Source organism: Bactrocera tryoni, chromosome 3 (assembly GCF_016617805.1).
Source record: "Bactrocera tryoni isolate S06 chromosome 3, CSIRO_BtryS06_freeze2, whole genome shotgun sequence".
Classification (NCBI taxonomy): Eukaryota; Metazoa; Arthropoda; class Insecta; order Diptera; family Tephritidae; genus Bactrocera; species Bactrocera tryoni.
Window position 1 is genome coordinate 34,650,630 of NC_052501.1, and position 22,657 is coordinate 34,673,286.

A 22,657-nucleotide genomic window follows, 5' to 3' on the forward strand; every position below is an offset into this window, starting at 1 on the left:
GTAATTTTATTGATTACTTTATGATTCTACTCATTTAAATAGCAGCAAGGTGGATTCTGTGCTTCAGTTTTGTCGCAAACTGTATGTATGTTTCTGTGTATGTACACTATGTTATGATTCATGCCACGTTTGCTGTTGCCGTGATGCATTCGCTATGCCAAATACAGCGCAATGGAACAAATCGCCAAACAAGATTTGCTCTCGGACACCAATATGGAGAGTTGGCGATTAGACGCTATTCTGATCATGACACACGTACTTATTTACGCATACAAATAAGCCAAAACAATGAGTATGAAGTATGAAGTGTGTGTGAGTTCTACAGCAACTCAAAACATACTTAAGTATGTTTGTGCATATTGGCTGATTCGTGCTGGATGAGTAATTAAATATTTTTAAGCAATTACTGAGCTTTAACGAGAAATTAATGTATTTCTTCCAGTTAATGTGTGATTGTATGCATATACATACTTACACATGTATGTGTAGTGACATTTTTTGCAACCGAAGTCACACCAAATTTCATTTGTTGGCTTTGTGATCAATAAATTCCAAAGCTATAAAATATTTACGCTTTCTTATCATTCCCGACGATGTTATGAAACGGTTTTTCGTAGTGTAATTGACCGCAACAAACAACAATTTTTTGCGGATAACAAGTGATAGAAAGATATGCATATACTGGTATGTGGGGACACGGCTTAGTTTAGTTATAATCACACCATTAAAAAAATATGTTCATACTTACAAGATTACACATGTGTTCCCAATTATTTTTTACATTCATCGCTTTTTATACTCTTGCAACATGTTGCTATGATGTCCATGTCCATTTCTCAGGACCCTCTTAACCGATATCGACCAAATTTGGTATATGATATTATCTTCATATTCCATATAACACAATATTAAATTTTATTTGATTAACTCATTTTTCAGTATGAAAATGAAGCACCAATGGATATGGTATGGGGATAGTGTATTTAAAATATGCACCTGTGATCAAAAATTTGTAAAAATGGGATCATAACTGTTTAAGCCTTAGTAAAATATACAAATGCCGCACGTACATACATACATAATGTATATAATCTGGGTCAAACGAAAAAAGCTCTTTTTTATTGTCTCAATGCGTTCAAAACATTGAAATGGAATAAAATATCCCTTACCTTTGATTTTTTCTTAACTCCATTCCGCATTCCAAGTACCAAGAAATACGCTTTATGAGCAACTTACCTATTTGGTCTCTTGTGAATTATACTTATTAAGACCAGAGATGAAATACATATGTACATATACACACACACCTATACATGCATTAAATTAAAAACCCATAAACATAAAAATAGGTGTCACCCCCTTAGTTTTGTCCACACAAACGTGGGTGTGGAATAATCAAATTGCCTGGAAGGAATGGCTCTGTTATATTTTAAATATTTATTGTTACTTAGCAGAGCGCATAAAAAGACAATCTATGTATCTATATCTATCTATATATGCTAACAAACATTGTCGTAAACAAACAAATATGACCTTGAAGTCGCATTTAAATGTTGACTTTGCCAACGTATGTAAGTATGTACGACACATACGATGCTCAAATTCTCACTAGCTTAATTAAGATTCGAGCAGCCGGCCTCGGTCACTTAAATCTAATTTTCCACATTGCTACATTCATTTAAACATATGAATTTATGTACTTGTGTATATCAACAAACGGGCTTTTGTATACGAAACCTCCTCAGCGCCACACAATAAGAAGTGACGTCGTTCACCGAAAGCCAAATTTCATTAGGAGCTTGAAAACTTTGCATGAGCGAGTACGAGTATATAGCAATTTACTCAATTACATTTGATTAGACGAGAAGCGCTTTCAAAATCTTTGACTATTTTCAGAGCAACATAAGTATATAGTCAGCTACAGTGGAGTGAAATAACTCATGTACATTGTGATTTTAGGATTCGGAACCGAACTAATTACCAATGTATGGTATAAATGGACGGTTATTTATACTCTCTGTTTTGAGATTTTAGAAATTGCGGTTTATAAATGCCATTAAACACACTTTCGGTTCGAATAATACGTTGCAATGAGAATGTCCTGATCCACAAAAAAAGTCTACAGGAGACGACTTACTTGCTTGCTCATGGTATGTATGGTTTGTTGGACAAAGCGGTTTTCTATTTATTTAGAAAAAAAATTGGTATACTTCTCTTTTCATGTGCTTGAAAGAATATACTAATTATATGAATACATTGAACATAAATAGACCTTCTATATGTCACCGTAACCAAAGCAAATGATCAAAGCGCAGAGCAACTGTCATAACCTGAAATAAGAGCCGCGGCTCCAAAAAAAACTAAACGAAATTAAATTCTGGCTGGCAACGCAGAATCAGGTGTTTATTTTCAAAAAAAAAAAAAAAACAAGTTTTGAGTATACAATAAAGGAAACGCTAAATTTGCAATATTTGTATACCCTGAAGAGGATATAGTGAGTTTGTCTGAGCTTAATGCAGCCACGTCCGTCTGCCTGTAAATACGCTAACTACTCCCTCTTTTTTTTTTAAATATTCAAAACCGCGTTAAGTTAGAAAACTCAAAAGTGACATTTTTAAGTGAATCAAAACCCCGCTGTGAGCATTGACTGCGTTCCTATGTATTATAATTTTGGCCTTTGTTGAGATTGCGCCACAAATAAAGTCTTTGATCTTGCCTTAAAGCACTTACATTAACCTTAATTAGAATTATGCCAAAGTTGCATAATGTTTTACCAAAATGATCTGAAATTATTATTTTTAAAGTTAAGCTACTGCTCCGCCAATTTTGTTGACAATAGAAAATTGCGAATTTCGTGTTTTGATAAAATATTGTCCCAGCATATTCCGATGTCATTTGAATTTCGTTGCATTTTCTTCTCCTCTCAGATATCAGGTCAGAAAAGATTGCTTAAATTCGTGAACTTGTTCCGAATGACTTTAAAATGAAATTAAGTGAATTAGTTTTCATCAATCAAAAAGGAAAGAAGCATGGATTCACGCTTAACACTTTTTCCCCGATGAAAGATTATCGACTTTTCCAAAGCGCTTTTTGAATTCACATGGAATTAATCGACTGCCTTTTACATGATAAAACAATCAATAAGCAATAGGACTGTGCTGTTACTGCATCGATTGGACATTGATCTCAAAATTACACCAAATTGTTATTCCAAAGGAATTTCAGCCCGTGCAGTATCGGTGGCGTTGTTAAGTCATACTAATGCATGCAACATTGTGCCCAACGTAAAAGGCAAATCTCTACATAGTAATTGTAGTAGTAAAACAAATGTCTGATTTATTTACATAATATAATATACTCAAACTGATTTTTATACAAATATCATATTCAAGAATTTATGCCGCAATTTAATTATACTCGTACATCCAAAACAGGCGTATAATGCAATTAAAAAAATAATTGAATTAACATTTGTAATTTATCTTTTAAACCCAAATATCTTAATTAAAAATAATTTAAAATTTTTAATAACAAATACAATAAACTAAGGAAAAATTGTGTTAAATACGGTATTAAAAACTGTTTAATCCCAAACACATAATTAAGCATCAAACAAGGAAATTCTTTTAGAATTTACATTTATCGAGTTTGCAAGTTTTACCATTTTGATGAAGAGCTCGCACAGAGCCATCATCTTGAATATGCCTGCACATTTAAACGGTTTATGTTCATCAATTATTTATTTTGATTCTCGAATTAAAAGTTAAATATTCTATTTTTACTATTAAATTAGAAAATAAAAACTTACAATTTTAATACCAAACGTCTGGACAAAAAAATAAATTTTCAATTTTTAATTCCGATGTTGAGACATTTTGATTTAAAAACTCGTAACCCTGATCCAAAATTACTTGCTTTTCTTGTTCTCTAATAGATATTTTACTTTTCAGGAATATATATATGTACGTATGTATATATTTTCGAAAAATATAAATGGAAAGCTTGCTGTCCAAAGCACAGATTGAAAGTTGTAAGAGAAGCAACATAAAATAAAATTGCACTCCATCGTTGCAAAAGTATTCGGGTTTGTGAAAAAATAAAGGTACTTTAATATTTTATGTTTTTTATTTTATTCTTATTTTTCATTAATTTTTTATGCTTATAATAAAATATATATTTAGTTATTACTATTCATTCATTTCTTATGCACATAAGTCTAATATTATACAACTATGTTTTGTCATGCTAGCACATGATTATGTATTTATTATTATTATTAGTTGTTGTTTTCTTTTGTATGTAATCGCATATATTTTTACATACATTCCATGTACTATATATACTATGTATTAATCAGACATTTTAATTTATAATAAAATGTCGGCATGAAGGTGAAATTCTTTTCTGATTTATAATCTAAGCACTCTTATCGTTATACATATATATTGTATGTATATAAAAGGGCAAAGGTGAGGGATAAGAGAACTCGGAACATAACTAACGCAGACACATGATCCTTTATTGTGCACGACTTAATGTGTAACCAACCCATATACTAATTGTATCTCCCCTGTAAATTAGCTTAGTAACAGGAATTTGTTAATTATGTGTGCTCGTCTGGTTGAGGGCTTAAAATTACAATTGATATAGATAGTTAAGTTAAATTGAACAAATATATACACAAATAGAAACAATTGGTAATTTCTACTGTCATTGCGAAATGTGTGCACACAATAAAGAGCGAAACAATAAAGCTTAAATACTAAAAACGTAATAAACTTAAACGAATGAAACAAGTACTGTACTGTGTACCGTACAATTTGAACCCACATCCTCCCAGCCGCCATTCACATGAATGTTGAAATTTGTCCTTTGGGTTAGTGATAATACATAAAATGAATCAACCATTAACCATTTCTACTCTATCAACGCTTATCCACTTTGATTATCCTGTGGTATATTTATTTCGTACTTAATAACATGAGCTGCATTAGTGCCTTGCAAAACTTGCAGGTGCAGCGCTTGATGATTGCCTATCAACATAGCCGATTGTGGTTGTTGTTGTTTGCGCGAGCGGCTGTGCTGTTCGTGTGTTAAATCCTAAATGGAAAAAAGAAAAACTGTTTCTACTTTGAATTCAAATTAAACATATAATAGATATACATACATAAATAAATAACGATTAACATAGTCGTGCAACCAAACCTTTGCCAAATGAAAAACCCTACTTTCTCTGGTACTCACAACTTATAGTTATAGTAAAAAGTTTTCGTTAGGTAAATAGTCAAATCATTTTACAAAACAGCAGAACTTGACTTAAAATTTTTACAGGTTATGTAAAAAGTTGTATTTAACATCTCTATTAACAATATTATTTGCAATTTGTGTAATATAGTTGCACCTTGAATATACAAGATGTTTTACATTACTAATTCGTCCAACATATCAGTAAATAATCATGATCGGGTAATAACATAAAGGGGTGCGATAACCTTTCAGGCATTAATTCGCCCTGTTTGTAGTGAAATAAAGTGGAGCAAATTATACAGAACATCGCTTTAGATCGCTAATACATATGTTAATTATTTTTCCAGCTCACTTTCCGGCGCTGTAATTTACAAATATTTTAAGGGATCAATGTTATTAAATCTTACAATATCAAAAGTTGCTCTCACTAATTTTCTCAAAAAATACTATTACAATTGTGTATAAAACACCAAGTTTTCTTTGCGCGAGTTCTCGTTTTCAATTTGTTTGAGGTTAACAAAAATTTCGCCTGGCTAGATAGTTTTTTCTAATCATGTCTAGTTATTGCATTCAACTTTTGAAATGTGCTCTATATAAATATGTATGTATATTATTAACTTTATTTACTTATTTCCTTACCATTATGTTAGTATTTTGCGTATGCAGTTTTATTTCGTGGTTGTTTGATATGAGGATTCTGGCTTGATGTTAAGCGTTGGTTATTTGTCTCAGCGTAACGTTACCGAGCTCGTGTAAAAATTATAATGGAAGCGTTGCAAAGCCGGCTTGCGTATTTTGCAGGTTTACTCTTTTGCGGACTACACAGCGTTGTGCAGCTTTTTTGTATTTATTATATTTTGTTTATCTTTTGCTTAGCTATGCAATCAACGCACCTGTTGTTGTTGTTGCTGCTGCTGCTGTTGTTGCTGTTGTTGTTGCTGCTGTTGTTGTTGTTGTTGCTGTTGAGCGACAGCAGCTGACGGTTTGGTTTCCAAATGCTGACGCTGATGTAGCATCAAGTGATTCTTCTGGAAGAATGCCTTGCCGCACTCGCATACATGTGTGCGCACGGTGCAGCCACCGTTAGGATGTCTTCGATTATGCTGCATAAGACCGTGCTTAGCGGCAAATCCTTTACCGCAGCTGGCGCAAAAATGTGACTTTGGTTTGGGCGGCGTTACCTGCTGTTGCTGTGGATGATGTTGTTGTGGCGCTGCATTCGTCAGTTGCTGTTGCGGCTGTTGGTGATGCATCACTCCAGGCACATTGGTAACAACACCCTGTGGATGCGTTGCTGCGGCAGCCTGTACCAATGTTGTTTGTGTCATGACTTGTCCGGTTGATGAAATGATCTGCACGGGCACTGTATTCTGAGCCACTATATTGGGGTTGGTAGCAACCACAGTGGCGCCTGGATTAAGGCCGGTGTTGAGGAAGTGGCCGGGCAGTGCCGCAGTTAAAGCGCACAAATCAGTCATAAGGCTTTTGTCACCTGTATGTAATCGCAAATGAAGCGCTAACGCTTCTCTACTATTAAAGGCACTTCCACATTCACTGCAAAAGCGAGAACAGGAAAATTTCAGTTTAAATTATTGAATTTTTTTTTGTTCGTGCTAAATTATACTTACCGACAGCCAAATTGAGGCCGAGCAGCATTATTATCACCGCCCACAGATAATAATGCCGGGTTCGCTGGATTACTGACTACAGTAATGGTTTGTGGATGTGACCCTTGCGTCTGTTGTTGCGTATGATGTTGCTGCGTAGAATGTATCTGTTCAGAAAAGTTATATGTTTTATGTATAAAATTCGCTAACAACAAAGATGGCCATTTTACTAAAATGTGTCTCATACTAATCACATGCTTCCGATTTTCTCTTAAGAACTAAAAGATCGCTGGTACATATTGAACTGATTTCATTAAAAAACAAGTAAGGAAGAGTTAAGTTCGGGTGTCACCGAACATTTTATACTCTCGCATGGTAAAGTGATAATCGAGATTTCATAATACGTCTTTTACATATTTTTCAAATACCGTATTTTTGTAAAGTTTTATTCCGCTATCATCATTGGTTCCTAATGTTTATACTCGTATTATACAAAGAAGGCATCAGATGGAATTCAAAATAGCTTTATATTGGAAGAAGGCGTGGTTGCGAACCGATTTCACCCATATTTCGTACATGTCATCAGGGTGTTAAGAAAATATTATATACCGAATTTCATTGAAATCGGTCTAGTAGCTCCTGAGATATGGTTCTTGGTCCATAAGTGGGCGGCGCCACGCTGTTTTCAATTTTTAAAAAAGCCTGGGTGCAGCTTCCTTCTGCCACTTCTTCCGTAAAATTTAGTGTTTCTGACGTTTTTTGTTAGTCGGTTAACGCACTTTTAGTGATTTTGAACATAACCTTTGTATGGGAGGTGGGCGTGGTTATTATCCGATTTCTTCCATTTTTGAACCGTATATGGAAATACCTGAAGAAAACGACTCTGTAGAGTTTGGTTGACATAGCTATAATAGTTTCCGAGATATGCACAAAAAACTTAGTAGGGGGCGGGGCCACGCCCACTTTTCCAAAAAAATTACTTCCAAATATGTCCCTCCCTAATGCGATCCTTTGTGCCAAATTTCACTTTAATATCTTTATTTATGGCTTAGTTATGACACTTTATAGGTTTTCGGTTTCCGCCATTTTGTGGGCGTGGCAGTGGGCCGATTTTGCCCATCTTCGAACTTAACCTTCTTATGGAGCCAAGGAATACGTGTACCAAGTTTCATCATGATATCTCAATTTTTACTCAAGTTACAGCTTGCACGGACGGACGGACAGACGGACGGACGGACAGACAGACATCCGGATTTCGACTCTACTTGTCGCCCTGATCACTTTGGTATATATAACCCTATATCTGACTCTTTTAGTTTTAGGACTTACAAACAACCGTTATGTGAACAAAACTATAATACTCTCCTTAGCAACTTTGTTGCGAGAGTATAATAAAAAATAATTATATACAGACAAAACATATTGGACTGATGGCTATGATTGCTAAAAACTTTTCGTATACTCCAAATTACAATTTTGAATATAAAAAAGTAATTAAATATAAAGGCATATTGTTTATTTAGAGAAACAATGAAAAATCTTATAATTTTTTAATAGTTTACATTTTATACGAAATTAATTACAAGTACCCAATATTCGCTGCGACAAAACATATTGGACTAGTCGTAGTTATTAGTGATAAGGGTCGAAATTCCCGTTATTTTCTGACGATTTTGCATCCTCTATGCAATTTGAACGGCATAAAAGTATTATTTTAGTTTAGCTAAGTGACTTTACACAAAAAGTTGTGACGCGATTAAAATTCTACTTATTTCGAAGAAATTATTGGAAATTATGGTCGTGGTTGAAAACAAACATTTAATTCAATTAAAACAATCAATTATTAAAAACCACGAGAATGGATTATCACAAAAATACATTTGTAACAAATGTTATATCAGTATCAACAAATCAACAGCGAGCTTTATTATAAAGAAATTTAGGGACAGTGGATCTGTGAAAACTCACCATTGTGGAGGACGACCCAAAGCTAGAACACGACATTACGATTCAAAAATACTTAGAGAACTGAAAAAGTTTCCAGACAAGTCGGCAACGAGTGTGGTTAAAGACTTAAATTTCAAAGTTAGCAGTCGAGAAGAGCGTGTGCAAGTGGGTTAACAAGTTATAGGACAGCTAAAACGCATTATCAAGAAAAAATCGACTAAGATGATTACGATTTGCTCGGGAGCACATCAACTGGTCAGTGAAACGATGGAAAACAATACTTTTCTTTGATGAATCAAAATGTAATTTGAAATATGAAATGAGAAGAGTTCGCCGACCAAAAATAAGAGGTTAGATCCCCGATACTGCCAAGGTACGGTTAAACATGGTGGAGGTGACATTATAGTATGAGCATGTTTTACCGAGTTTGGTGTTGGACCTCTTTATTGAATCAATGGAATTATGGATCTTTTCATATGTATATATGGATCCTTGAGAACGTGATGCTGCCCCATGAGTGGAATATGCCACTTTTATGATCATTTCGACACGACAACCACCCAAAACACACCTCGAAACTAGTGGTATATTGGGTCGAAGCTCAAAATATTAGTGTCCTAAAGTGGCCAACTCAATCGCCGGTTTTCTAATAATAATGGTTATGCTTTAAAGTATTAAATAACAATTATTATTCCAATATGTTTTGGCGCACTAAATACTGAATATGTTTACTTTTTTCGTATAAAATGTTGTGGAGTTAAAAACTTTCTAAGATGTTGTATGTTTTCATGAAATAAATAGTTATTCTTCAAATCTCAGTGATTTGCTTATATTTAAAATGATAATTGCGAGATAGGAGATGATAATGTAACTCGTAGCTATGAGTCCAATATGGTTTGTCCGACACTGTATACGAGGTATGACAATTAAGTATAATGAGACTGATTCCATAAAAACCGTATATTTGAAAATTATTCTACAACTCTGCCATCCCCTTCAAAGTAGTCCACTTGGGCAGCTATACAGCGATTCCAGCGCGTTTTCCATGCTTCGTAACATTTCTGGAACGCTTCGACTGAGATGTCAACGAGTACCCTCGTCACGACCGCCTGGATGTCCGTAATCGACTCAAAATGGGTTCCTTTGACCACTGATTTTGTTTTAAGAAACAAAAAAAGTCAGAGGGTGACATGTCGGGCGAATAAGGCGGCTGTTGCAACACGGCGATCAATTTAGAGGCCAAATACCGGGACACGTTGAGGGCGGTGTGGCACGGCGCGTTGTCGTGATGTAGGATCCAGTTACGAGCGATGTCTGGGCGCACCCTGTTGACTCGTTTTCGCAATCTTTCGAGTACTTGGCAATAGTAGACTTGATTCAAAGTTTTCCCCGGTGGAACGAATTCTTTCTGGACGATTCGCGGAGACAACCAATGTGAGCTTGGGCACGACTGGGCACGACTATCACCATACACTCTTACAATTTTAGCGTACGTTTCCGAAACTGTTTCGCCCAATCTGGCGCAAAATTTTATCACGACGCGTTGCTCTTGATTTCGTTTTTCCATTTTCGGGACGAGCACTACAAAGACACGTCTACTCAACTAGACGCAGCAGGCGAACTAAACAAGCTAGAGCGATAGTACATATATCAATAGAGAGGGGAGGGATGCCGGAAAAAGAGAAAGTGAATTTCAAGGTCACAGGTTTACCACAAGCGCGGCAATAAAATCAGTCTCATTACTTAATTGTCAAACCTCGTATGTATACTAGGTGCTCATATTTTGTATACCTACTTTGATTTTGACTAAATCAGCAATTAAGCTCACGACTCTAGAAAATATGTTCCACTTAACCTAATATTTTCACCACTAAGGGCACTTTTTATAGAAATTTATTGTGTATATGTTTTTATAACAAATTCTTTCCACAAGTGTATATTAGAATACGGAAATACTATCAATGCTTACCGCAGTGTTTGAGGAGTTTGGATTTACGCCCCCGTGTGTATTACGCACATGTTGATTTAATTCGGCTTTAGACATAAAGCCCTCACCGCAACTAATGCAAGGATATGGCTGATCGCCGGTGTGAATCCTAAATAATGGTGTATTGTTTAGCATTACATTTACCAGAAGTGATAATGGCAATTACCTCATGTGAGAAACCAGCGTGCGCTTCTGCAAGAACTCTTTGCCACACAGGGTGCAGGAGTGTGGTACTTTACCGTGAATGCGGCCATGATTAACCAATTGAAATTTGCGAGGAAATGTAGCTCCGCAATCTGGACAAACAAATGGATTCAGCGATCCATGGAAACTGAAAGCACAAAGATAGTACAAATAACATTTTCATTGAATTAAAATTTATATGAATTTACCGTGAATGCATTATTAAGTGATTCTCCTGAGCAAAACTTTCGCCACATTCCTCACAAACGTATGGTCGTTCACCAGCATGAAATTTACTATGGGTCACTAAATGTCGCTTCAATGGGAACGTTCGCCCACATTCGGGGCACACAAATGGCCGATCACGACTATGAACACGTGAATGTGTCAACAGGTGGTGCTTCAAAGTAAAACTTTTCTTGCATTCGGTACACTGAAACGGCCGATCAGTTGAATGCAATAGCAGATGTGTATTGAGGCAGTGCTTATGAGCAAAGCTCTTGCTACAATGTACACACACGTGCGGCCGTTCACCTACAATACATTTTTGGCCTATAAATTTTAATCAAACATATAATTTTGTATTTTAGAAATTATACCTGTGTGGACTCGCGCGTGTGTTGTTAAATGATGTTTCAATAAAAACGATTTGCCGCATTCGTCGCAACTGTATGGTCGCTCCTTCTTAACTGTGGCATCATTCTATTGAGTACAAAAAACATATGACTACAATCTTGAAACAACACAAATTCAAGTGAAACTTTCTCTTACCTCGTTATAATTCATGTTATCTTGCAATTCTGTTTTTGGAGATAGCTCTAATGTACCGGGCTCCAACTTCAAGTTGGGTGTATCCCCTTGTGAATCATCCGCCTCTTCTAAACCTTGAATCACTTTTTGAACTTGTACCGATATACCCGGCAGAATGTCACCTGAGAGTATGAGCATTACAGATGGAAGAGAAGTCAAAGAAAATATGCAAAATTGGGAATTAATATACAGAAATAAATTTCATTCGGAAGTTTCCCAAACACAAAATTAATGTCATGATTTTAAATGTGTTAGTCTTAGTATTGTGTATGATGGCTCAGTAGTAACCCAATTGCAAAAATCGATCCGGTTGTCCGTTTGGCAACAAATTGTCCAGTTCTATACTGATCGAATATATTTTAGTGAAGGCCAGACTTTTTTGAACAGAATGGAAAATTACATTTAAAAATAATGTTAATTTAAGAAAAATTTATGGAAATGAGTATAAATTTATGTAAGTAAATAACTAGATTCTTAGGTAATTTACTTGAAACAATTACCGTTATGGAATGGAATACTGAAAATAGGAAATTTGTTGCTTTCCATTTGACCTAAGTGAATCTGCTTTTTAAAGAACATATTTTCATGTTACCATTGCAGAAGTTGTGTTATTGGAACAATTCCTAATCACTAATTTTCCTAAGTAAACGCAGTATATTGAAGGCAATGCGCACATCGATTAACTGAATTAGGAAAATAAATACTTAATGCATGGCATACAGTTATTTTAAGTGTTACATTTGAGATAACTCATAAATTTCATGTCAAAGAGCGCAATTTATGTGACAAATAGTTGTTTGATTAAGACTTCTATTAAAAAATATATACACAAAAAATAGTTATGATATACGCGTAATTAAAAAAATAAATGATAATGATAATTTAAGCACACAAAAACCTTATGCACCAACACCAAGCCACATTAACACCAACATATGTATAATTTAATTCTCCTAATGGATAAAAAATTAGAAATATCAAAAAACAATATTAAAACCATTGTATTATTATTTTGAATGTTATAATATAATGACAACTTCGTAAAACTATGGTTTAAAGTAAATTTAAATATTTTCGAAATGTAACTGAGACGAAAATGTTACATTTTTCAAAAAAAAAAACACACACACAATGCAGAAAAAATTTTGAATATGGCGTGCATTTCTTCAATTCATTTTCATCGCACATTACGAAAAGAAGTGCCAAAATAAATAATATAAAATAAGAAAAACTGATTTCACGCACTTTCTAACACGGTATTTGACAAGTTAATTTGTACTCGAAACGATCTGTACAAAATATGTTAGCATTTCTGTTGTCTTTGTTTTCAAAACCCTATGCATTAGTAGAAAGAGAAGTAGATCGTCACACGATGTTTAAAGGCACGGACGAGGGAGCTTAGAATTTCTTTGAAATTTTTACAGTCTTACTTGTCGTCCCATGTCCGTCTGCAGTAGTGATCGTGTGAGTCTGTTGAGATGCGGCAAGCGCTCGTTTCATTAAAATCTCGTTGCATTCCTCTGCAGTGAGATGAATCGGCCCGATGGGACTAAAATGCGTTTTAGCGCCAGCTGTTGTCGTTAGAATGGTCTGTGACTTCGTGTCGACGATACCATTAGTCAGAGAGTGTGACTGATCTGATTGATCTACAAGTAGGTCTAAATCAAAAGCAAATAGTTTGGTTTGTTTTGAAACACTATTAAATATACTCGATTGGTGTGCATGGACTTGGATGCTTACAATTTTTGTCGCAGTTAATACTGAGCACTTGTTGGTCTTGTTTCTTCACCACCGATGGTGTAGTAGTACCTGCAGTTATGACCCTGAAATAGAAGAAAATACAAATTTTTGTTAAGTTTTTTCTTTAATTTTTTTACCATAAATTTTTCGATTCGAATTGGGCAAAAAGAAAAGGTAATGCAATGATTTGCTTTATTACTAATCTAGCGTAAATTTTGTTGGCAAAACAAAGGTTTAACTTTAAGGTGTCATAAAAAGTTTTGAAGTTTTAAACATTACGTTTTCAAGAGTTTAGTAATTATATAACTAAATTATTTAAAAACTATATGGGGAATGCCTTGTCTTATACTTTTATAAATAATGAACTTACCGTTGTGGTCCTGGTGCAAATGGTTCATTTACAACAAACATACGTCGTACAACACCTCCTTTTTGAGCCGTCAATCCACCTTTAACGTCCTTCTGCACAGTTAAAGAGCCATCTGTAGATAGCAAATATGGCATCTGCAAAAACATACTTTTATTTAGTGCAATACTAAAAATAAAATGCAAATAATAAAATCAGATAAGATATATTATTTAAAATGCACCTAAATGTATTGTCGGGTTAATAAGAATATGTATTAGAAGAGAAAATATTTTTGAAAAAAAATTGTATTATATTCCCCAACAAAACCCTCATTAAAGAGCTTTCTGCCTATGGTCTGACCGCATCGAAACAGTTCGTTTCCTGAGCCTGTCGTTAGATGACAACCAACCTGAACCTTACCACCCATGCGGGTATTAGATAACCAGTTGCAACAACAATAATCAATGGTAGCTTCGTAAAGTATCAAAAACACAAAATATATTTTGATGGCTTACAGTTTTATTTATGGCTTTATAAGATGTATTAAACAAAAACAAAATTCTAAATATATATTAATTTTTTTAATAAGATTACTTTAATTTCATAGAAAATAATTACACATACTATGTGCAAAATAGAAAATTTCTTAAAATTCATATCCAATGTTATTTTAACACGTATATAATAAAAAAAACCTTAAGTAATTGATGTTTTAAATATTTTTAGTATGTAATGGTTTTACCCTTTTGCAGTTTTACCATGTACAGTCTTCGTGGCATGGACCCTACTAAGTTTTGCAGAGTAGTTAGCTTAATTTTCTCCCACTCTGATACAATGGCACTTTTTAACTGCTTAATAGTATCATACTGCTTGGCATGTGCATATACTTTAGCATGGGGGTTAAGGTCAGGACTCAAAGCTGGCCAATCCAATAATTGGATATTCCGGGACTGAAAAAATGCTTTCGCAGCGCGAGACACATGAATGGAGCCGTTGTCTTGCTGAAATATCCAATTGTCGTCATGAAAATACTCAGCAAAAGGAATGAGCCCACTATCCAATAGATCAATGAATACTTCGGAATTCACTTTAGTAGGTAAAAACACATTTGAGATTTGTCTTTAGAAATAAAGGCAGCGCGTGCCATTAAAGATCACCCATTATGGTTTCGCTTATAGCGATAGGATATCGTGTATCTCTCCAATATTTGTGATGACCATCTGTATATAACTATTCCAAAATAATAAATTATTTTTCTACGCACTATATTTAATACCTATAACTTACTTATTTTCCAATTTTTCACTTTAGTTAAAAAACAAACTTTATATGTTGTCTGTTCAGCATTTGCTGAATTATTTTCTGTGAAAAATACAAATCGCAATGACATTTTCAATTAACGGTAATTCAAATGAAACAAATGAAAGAATGTTAAACATTATACACAAACAAAATATTTGAACGACGAATACTGCATATTGGAAAAAAATTTGCCGTTATTAATTCACGAGATAAACTGAAAACAAAATTTGCACATATTTTTCTTTTACGAAGGTAAATTTCGCAATCACATTCGTCGAAATATTTTATTCTAGATATGATTGTCAGTGACATCTGTGTCAAATGTCATATCAGAATAATCAATAATGTTTAATATATGCATGTTTTTTTTTGAAGTTCAAAAAGCGCAATCGGCGATTTTTACGAGAGGAATTACTAAACAAGGAAGTTCCATTAAATGTTGTGTGGGGGATCAAATTTTTGCCGTAACGTTCAGAATGTTGGAAAAGATCTAAGGTGATAATTGTTTGTCTGGAGCATGTGTTTTTTATTGGTACAAATTATTCAAAGAGGGTCGAGAACGGGTTGACGACGAAACAGGACCAGGACAGCGATCAACATCAACTGATTATCAAGACGACTAAAAAATAATCGACATTTAACAGCCAGAGACCTTACCATTGTTAGAAATAGCAAGGTTCATTGAAAGATAATTTGTGGTTAAGAAAAACAAACGCACGATTAATTCCAAAATCATAAATTTTTTTTGAAAAACAGCTCGATGTTATGCGACATTTGCGAGAAGCTATTCGTAAAAAGAACCCGGATTCGTGAACCGACCACTCTTTGCACTACAATAATGCACCGTTGCATACTACATTGATTCTTCGCGAGTTTTTCACCAAATTTTCAACAAATATTGTGCCGCAACACAACGTAAATCTCGGAAATTGACTTCAACCACTGTTTCGAAAATTAAAAAAAAAAAAAATTTGCACAAGTGTTACTTTGACAGGGACGTCATAGATTTTGAATAATAAATTAAAAAAGATAAAATCGCAAACGAAGTCTTACTATATTTTGCTAAAAAAAAAGTCATAAAAGTGCATGATTTTGTTTGTTCAGTTTACATGGCATAGCAAAACTGGAGGGCCATTTTCTCGTATAAGTATAAAGAGAGGCATATGCGTGATGAGTTGATTTAGCCATGTCCGTCTTTATATTTACACGCATTTTTCTCCTAAAAAATCTACTTATTTGTCAGAATCAAGTTCTTGTATTTTCATATAGCGCACAACTCCCATACAACCCGACCAAATAAAATCAATTTCTTGTAAAGAAAGTTTTTTAAGGGTGCATTCTAGCCTCGGGGCAAACGAAGTTAGCATATTTTTCAGAAATACTGGGTCTCTTCATCTATACTTGGGTATTATAATTCTGAAAAAACATACCACATACTGTAACATATTCTGGCGCCAAGAGTGGTCGACCTTACACACCCCCTCAAAAAAGCAACAGCTTACAAACCAAACATACCAATTAGAATAACTTACAACAGAAAAATGTAAACAAACAAACACATATCTCCTTTTACACACACAATCCCAAACTAGAGAGCGCGCATCTTACCCACAATTGGACTTATGTCAGTATATTTTTGCGCCAAAAACTCGACAACACAAAACACACAACACATCCAACCATGCGTTTCATTGTGTGTATTCAGCAACACCATACATGCAGCAGTGTTTGTACTTGTTACCGATATGTGTGGTGTTGCCTTTTCACTGCCACATACGAATTTCGCTGCTAAACAGCAGACATTGACTGAAATACTACACAAGTGTATTGCGATACGTAATCATTTATCATTTCAGAATAAAAGCGAGTTACTCCGAAAAAATACAACCCTGGGCTCAAATCTTCGCCTTCGTTGCTATTTGCCAATAGCGAGGCGAATTTATGCAGTCGCCATTTTAAAATTCTACGATTCAATATATTATTATATATATGTATGTATATACGCATTAGTAGCCACATATTCAGTTTTCATTTCATTAAGCCTGTATCAATTCAAACACTTGTTTTGAATACAAAACAAATGTCAATGTTCATGGTGTCCACTACTCATGCATGTGACAAAGTGTGACCGAAGCCGATAATGACTATGGTGGCGTTACATAAAACCTCGTATACGTATAGTCGCACACATCCATCTGCACGTATGAACACAAGGTACATACATGTAAACCGTAGTACTTGCATACAAAATGTATGTATGGATATACATATGTATATGCATTTCTTTCAAAAAGTACACGCACTATGTGCACAAGTATGCAAGAATATGAGAAATTGATATGAAGGGGGAGTTAAGGTGTGCTTGTACACAGACACCAATTGAGACAGTGGGGCTCTAAAAACAATACATTGGTGGTAGCGAAACAAAAACGCGTCTACACGCTAACTATCTGAAAGGAAAAACATAATCAGACATGTCATTTTTGTTTTGATCACTTACGGATTCACTGCTGACTGTGTAATTTATATTTGCCGGAATCTCCAGTACAGACTCCGTACGGGTATTATCTGCGAATCCCCAAGTATAGCCGAAGCCCTGTTGTGGGTTACTGTGTGCTGCACACATTTTTGGAGTGTCTTCTCGATTTACCCGCCTTTTTCACTTTATCATAGGCAAATTTAACACTAGTGATTTCTGCCGTTTTCAACGATGTTTAAAAAATTATGACAAAATATATGTACATATATATGATCCGTATGTTCCCACGCTGGCGATTAGAATAAATGTAAAACGCGTCCCAACTCGGACTGTACCACTTGCCACTTGTCACAAAATGCAGCAAGCAGTGCAAGTTATAATATTCAACAACACGTTGTTCACCTTTTCTTAAGATAACCAAGTACTGGTCCAGCAGTAAAAATTATAAATTTGTGAAAAAAGAAAGTTATTCCGCTTCCTCACATGCATACGCCATTTTAAGCGTTTTATCACTAATTAAAAGAGTAAAGGCACATCTGCTCCTATTTATTTTTTGTTTTTCTATCGATAAACCACTTCACATTTAATATTTTTCTCACAATTATTAAATTTTAATCAGCACAAATACCGCGTAAACTAAGTTAAACACACACTGAAATTCCACCAAAAATCACTGACGCCATTTTGAAATTCCTATTTGGATTCAGAGCTCATCGTTATCGTTTTTCGTCTCGCTTCGTGTTGACGAGGTCAATTCAGCACAAACGCGAAAGATTCAGCAATATTTATTATTTCCATACATGTTGCGAAGTCTATTAAAATTATACACCAAAGATTAAATATTTAAATTATAATATTCCTTATTGTTAAAATATATTTAATTAAAATTTATGACGAGCACAATTGATTAATCCATGGTGAAGGAAAATCAGTTTAGGTATGAAAACTTTCACGGATAGGTGGTGCGCGATGCAGTCACATTCAGCACTATACAGGGTTGCATAGTGTATAAAGAGCTGTGCATTTACAATTGGTGAAAGTGCTCTCAAAAAATATATGTCGGGGAAAGAAGTCGTCAAATTTTACTATGTTAAGGTTCAGTTATAGCCCCCATAACCATAACCATATAAACAGCTGGCCGAACCAGCTTTTCGAGCAATGATTTTCTCTACCACAACGCATTGGCCTTATCTTCAATTGAATTTTGCTTATGAGTATGGCAGCTCTAATTGAACCTTTAGATCTTGATTTTTACACGAACGGATTGGAATCATTATTAAATTATTACAAATACAAAATGTTTACGAATTCTATCCAGATTGTCAACTTTTTCTAAATAGTAGTATATGTTAAACAATACATGGCGTAGTTGCAAAAAGATTATAATGAATTGCAGAAAAAATAAACTTTCATCACTTCACTTTTATTGCAAGAAAACATTTATTTTACAAATACAAAACAAAACCATATTTTTATGCAAATATAAAAGTTCATAGCAGTGATTCAAAGAAATTAGCGACATCTTGAGTACGATTTTCGAATGAAAAACAAACCGATGTAAAGTTAGTAGTCTTGATATAAAATTTGAAGCTTTTCAGATCTAGCGTAAGCATTTTAAGAGTGCACGAATTATGTAATTCTAAAGGCACAATTCCGATTTCTTTGGCGCCGCGATCTGAAGGTTCCGCTGGAAAGAGGAAGTTCTCCTGATTAAAAAAATATGTGAAGATATTCGACCTTGATGTTCAAAAATTCCCAAAATTCGAAAATTTCAAAAAGCAACATATTTCACCACGTTTTACACACTCTACGTACATTTTTCACTTCAAATTAATTAAATTAAACTATAAACATTTAAATAATTCCATATTTTACACTTTTTGCCCTTTTTTTACCTAAGAAATCTTTATTTAAAAAAGTACATTTTACACTCGTAATAAACATTTACATACATATGTATGTGCTAACAATTATGACGAAATGGAGCGCTGCCAATTCGCTGAAACTCCTCTTTTTCGCGAAAATTCCTCTATTCACGCATATGGATATTTTCTTTTTTAAATTTATAAACAAATAAGTAATATTATATAGTAATATAATATTATTATATAACATTATTATTATATAATAATATTATATATATTGTCACCTAAAACACAAAACAACGTATCATCGAAAAAAAAATGGAAATCGCTGTCAGATATTATAACCAGTATTTAACTATTTTATAACGAAACTTAAATGTTTTTAATAGAAATGGTTTCTATTATATCTCCTTCTCTTATAAACTATTTTGCATTTTAGGTGACGATATGTATAAGTAATATTGTATTATAATAATTATTACGTAATAAAGTGTAAAGCGCAGAAAGGAGTACTACGCAAAAGTACTTCGGTCACCCCGAGTATTCGCTCGGGTTATTTTTTTAGAGCGCGGCCGAAGGCGGAAAAGAGTACTACACGAAAGTACTACAGTCACCCCGATATGATATAAATTTTACAATATTATCATAGATTTTTACTTATTTGTGTTTAATAAATATAAATCACATATTATACATATATATGTATATGTATATGGAAAAAGTGTTCACAACTCACTTATAACATAAAAATGTTGGAAAGTATTTTTTATTATAATAAATATAGAAAAAAGGATCACGCAAAAAAAAAAACAAACAAAGAAACATCGTTAAGAATCCTACATATTTGGTGTTTAAGATGTGGCAACGCTCTTTTTCCTCATAATTGTAAACAATCTAACCTTTGCAACGATGAGTGTGCTAAGTGATTTTTAAATTAATAAATTTAGGTAAAATATTACAAAATAAAAGTGAAATGTGAACTTATTTCTATGTTTAGAGTGTATGCTTAAATTTACCAAGTGAAAAATGTAAAAAGAATTTAGTGAAACATAGAGAAATGAAAATTCTTGAATATTTTTTGAAATTTTTGAATTTTTTATCGGGAATATTTTAAAAATATAAGTTATTTTTGCACTATTTTTGCATATCCCTTCTCTGGAGAAGCTCCCCTATCCACACATAACCCATTTATACGGAAATTCGTTTTTTTACCCCTCCGCCAAAGTAATCGGAATCGTGCTATTCTAAATCAATAGGGAATATGTCGTCAGTATTAGAACGAGACAACTTGGCTATGAACTACTGCATCTCGAACCCACCTGTTTTCATTTTTAAGAAATCCTCCTGATAAAAAGCTGTGTAATCAATTACCAATATGTTTATTATCGATAAGAGAAACTCTACTAAATATTTGATTAATAGAGAATAATATTAAATAATTCCCTAAATGCATATAGTACATATGTACATAAGTAGGAAAGCAGGAGGATGCAGAACATTTTTAGATCTATAATCTAGATTTTAGAATTTCTCAACATATTCCTTCAAACATATTACATACATAAGTACATATTGTTGATATCATCATTACCATTACATTCAAATATTTGCTTTATTACGGATGAAATATTTAAGTAACATTAATTTAGCAAAAAGATTTTAATAAAAAAATTTCGTACATAAATTAAAATAAAACGGGATCTTAAATTGTAAATTTTATGAATTGAAAATGGGAGCACGGAAGGGCATGCGGTTATAAAAGTGCCAGAATTAGTTACTTGATTACAAATTGAAACATCTAATTTTCGTAAGAATAATAAGAAAAATGCCGGAATACTGGAGTTATTATTTTCTACTAAGAATATATTTTAAGTTACGTTTTCTTAATAAGTTAAAAATTAGTCATATAATATAAAAATCAGTTTAATTCTGGCGATTGGCAGGCACCTTGCCATCATGCAGGAGCTTAATCGTAACGTCATTTAGTCCCTCTTAATCGGAGTGAATGGTTCTATAAAATACTTCTCAGATGGATTGGCATGGGTCGCATGCGTACGATAAGCAAGAGCTGCCACCTTTTAATCCAGGGTGCCCATGTAAATTCGGCTGTATTTTAACGGAGCCTTTCTAACACTCGGCTACCTTAGGAAGTAAAAGTAGCCTTACCGCGTCAAGGGGCTTTGGCGCGACGGAACTTTGTGTTCCCCTTGACATAGACCAAGACAAAAAAGCTCACTATGTTAAGCCAAGGGCTTTAGAATCAGAATGAGCACACCTAAAAATACACACACAAGGTTTCTACAGCAGGGAGTATGGTTACGGACCCCCCAACAGAGGGCGACCGTAAATGAGTCGGGACCGAAGGAGCATATAAGAGGAAAAGGAAACGAGGTGGCAGAATGCCCACCAACCAGAGGTTGGATGTCCAGGTGGCCCTGACTATCCTCGCATCGTGGATATGAGCGGTATCACTCTGAAATAGTATCTTAGGCACCTTCAGTCCCCAGAGGAGGCAGTGAAACTCTCTTCAAGCAGGAGCAAAAGCAACGACCTATCTCCTGCTACGTGCAGAAGCAACAGTCGAGTCCGTCACTAAAAGCGGGAATCAGATGCGTCGCCTTGTCAGGAAGGCTACATAGGTTGCGAATGGGTTGAACCACTGAGTACTACAGGTGAAACCGTAAAACGAAAAAGCGACCAATTAACGCCTGAAGAACCATTGAGATCGCAGAGACATGGCGAAAATCAGCCACTAGCGTTTGAGAGACAACGCTCCGCCCCAAATCACCGCGGAAAAAATTGACAGAGGGTTCGGACGACTGCAAGGACGAGAAGACGGTCACCTGGCTAGCGGAGATTTCTCCGAAGTTAAGGGGACGGCGAGACCCGTTTCCTTTGCGCGAAGAGGGGTGAAGAATTTATAATAAGTAAAAATTAAGTATTGAGAATGTGAATTCGTTACCAGTGCTAGAAGGGAGGTCTTTGATTTAAAATTTTGCAACGAACTACTGTCCGGCCTGATCTCATAATGAAGGGACAGGAGCCTTCTATATCAGATCATAGGATCATCCCGTTCGCACTGAAAATGGAATTCAGGGACTTTCCTCCGATTTCCACCCCTAGAAGCACGAAAAGAGATAT

The 22,657-nt window shown here is 34.5% G+C and overlaps 1 protein-coding gene across 3 annotated transcripts; it reads right to left on the bottom strand.

The window, feature by feature from the left end:
• Positions 1 to 4,498: 4,498 nt before the first annotated feature.
• LOC120770250 (zinc finger protein 546) lies at positions 4,499 to 18,468 on the bottom strand. 3 transcript variants are annotated; one of them, XM_040097549.1, is made up of 12 exons: positions 17,673 to 18,468; positions 13,892 to 14,025; positions 13,522 to 13,604; positions 13,212 to 13,439; positions 11,743 to 11,903; positions 11,571 to 11,673; positions 11,181 to 11,505; positions 10,955 to 11,119; positions 10,771 to 10,897; positions 6,876 to 7,021; positions 5,887 to 6,801; positions 4,499 to 5,100 (listed from the first exon to the last, which is right to left on the bottom strand). In XM_040097549.1, the coding sequence occupies exons 1-11, from the start codon at positions 17,796 to 17,798 to the stop codon at positions 6,132 to 6,134; spliced, it is 2,268 nt and encodes a 755-aa protein (XP_039953483.1). In that variant the 5' UTR covers positions 17,799 to 18,468; the 3' UTR covers positions 4,499 to 5,100; positions 5,887 to 6,131. The 3 variants fall into 3 exon arrangements, with proteins under 3 accessions (XP_039953483.1, XP_039953485.1, XP_039953484.1); XM_040097551.1 differs by lacking the exon at positions 13,212 to 13,439 and having other exon boundaries at positions 13,591 to 13,604; positions 17,673 to 18,467; XM_040097550.1 differs by lacking the exon at positions 13,212 to 13,439 and having other exon boundaries at positions 17,673 to 18,467.
• Between the last annotated feature and the right edge of the window lie 4,189 nt (positions 18,469 to 22,657).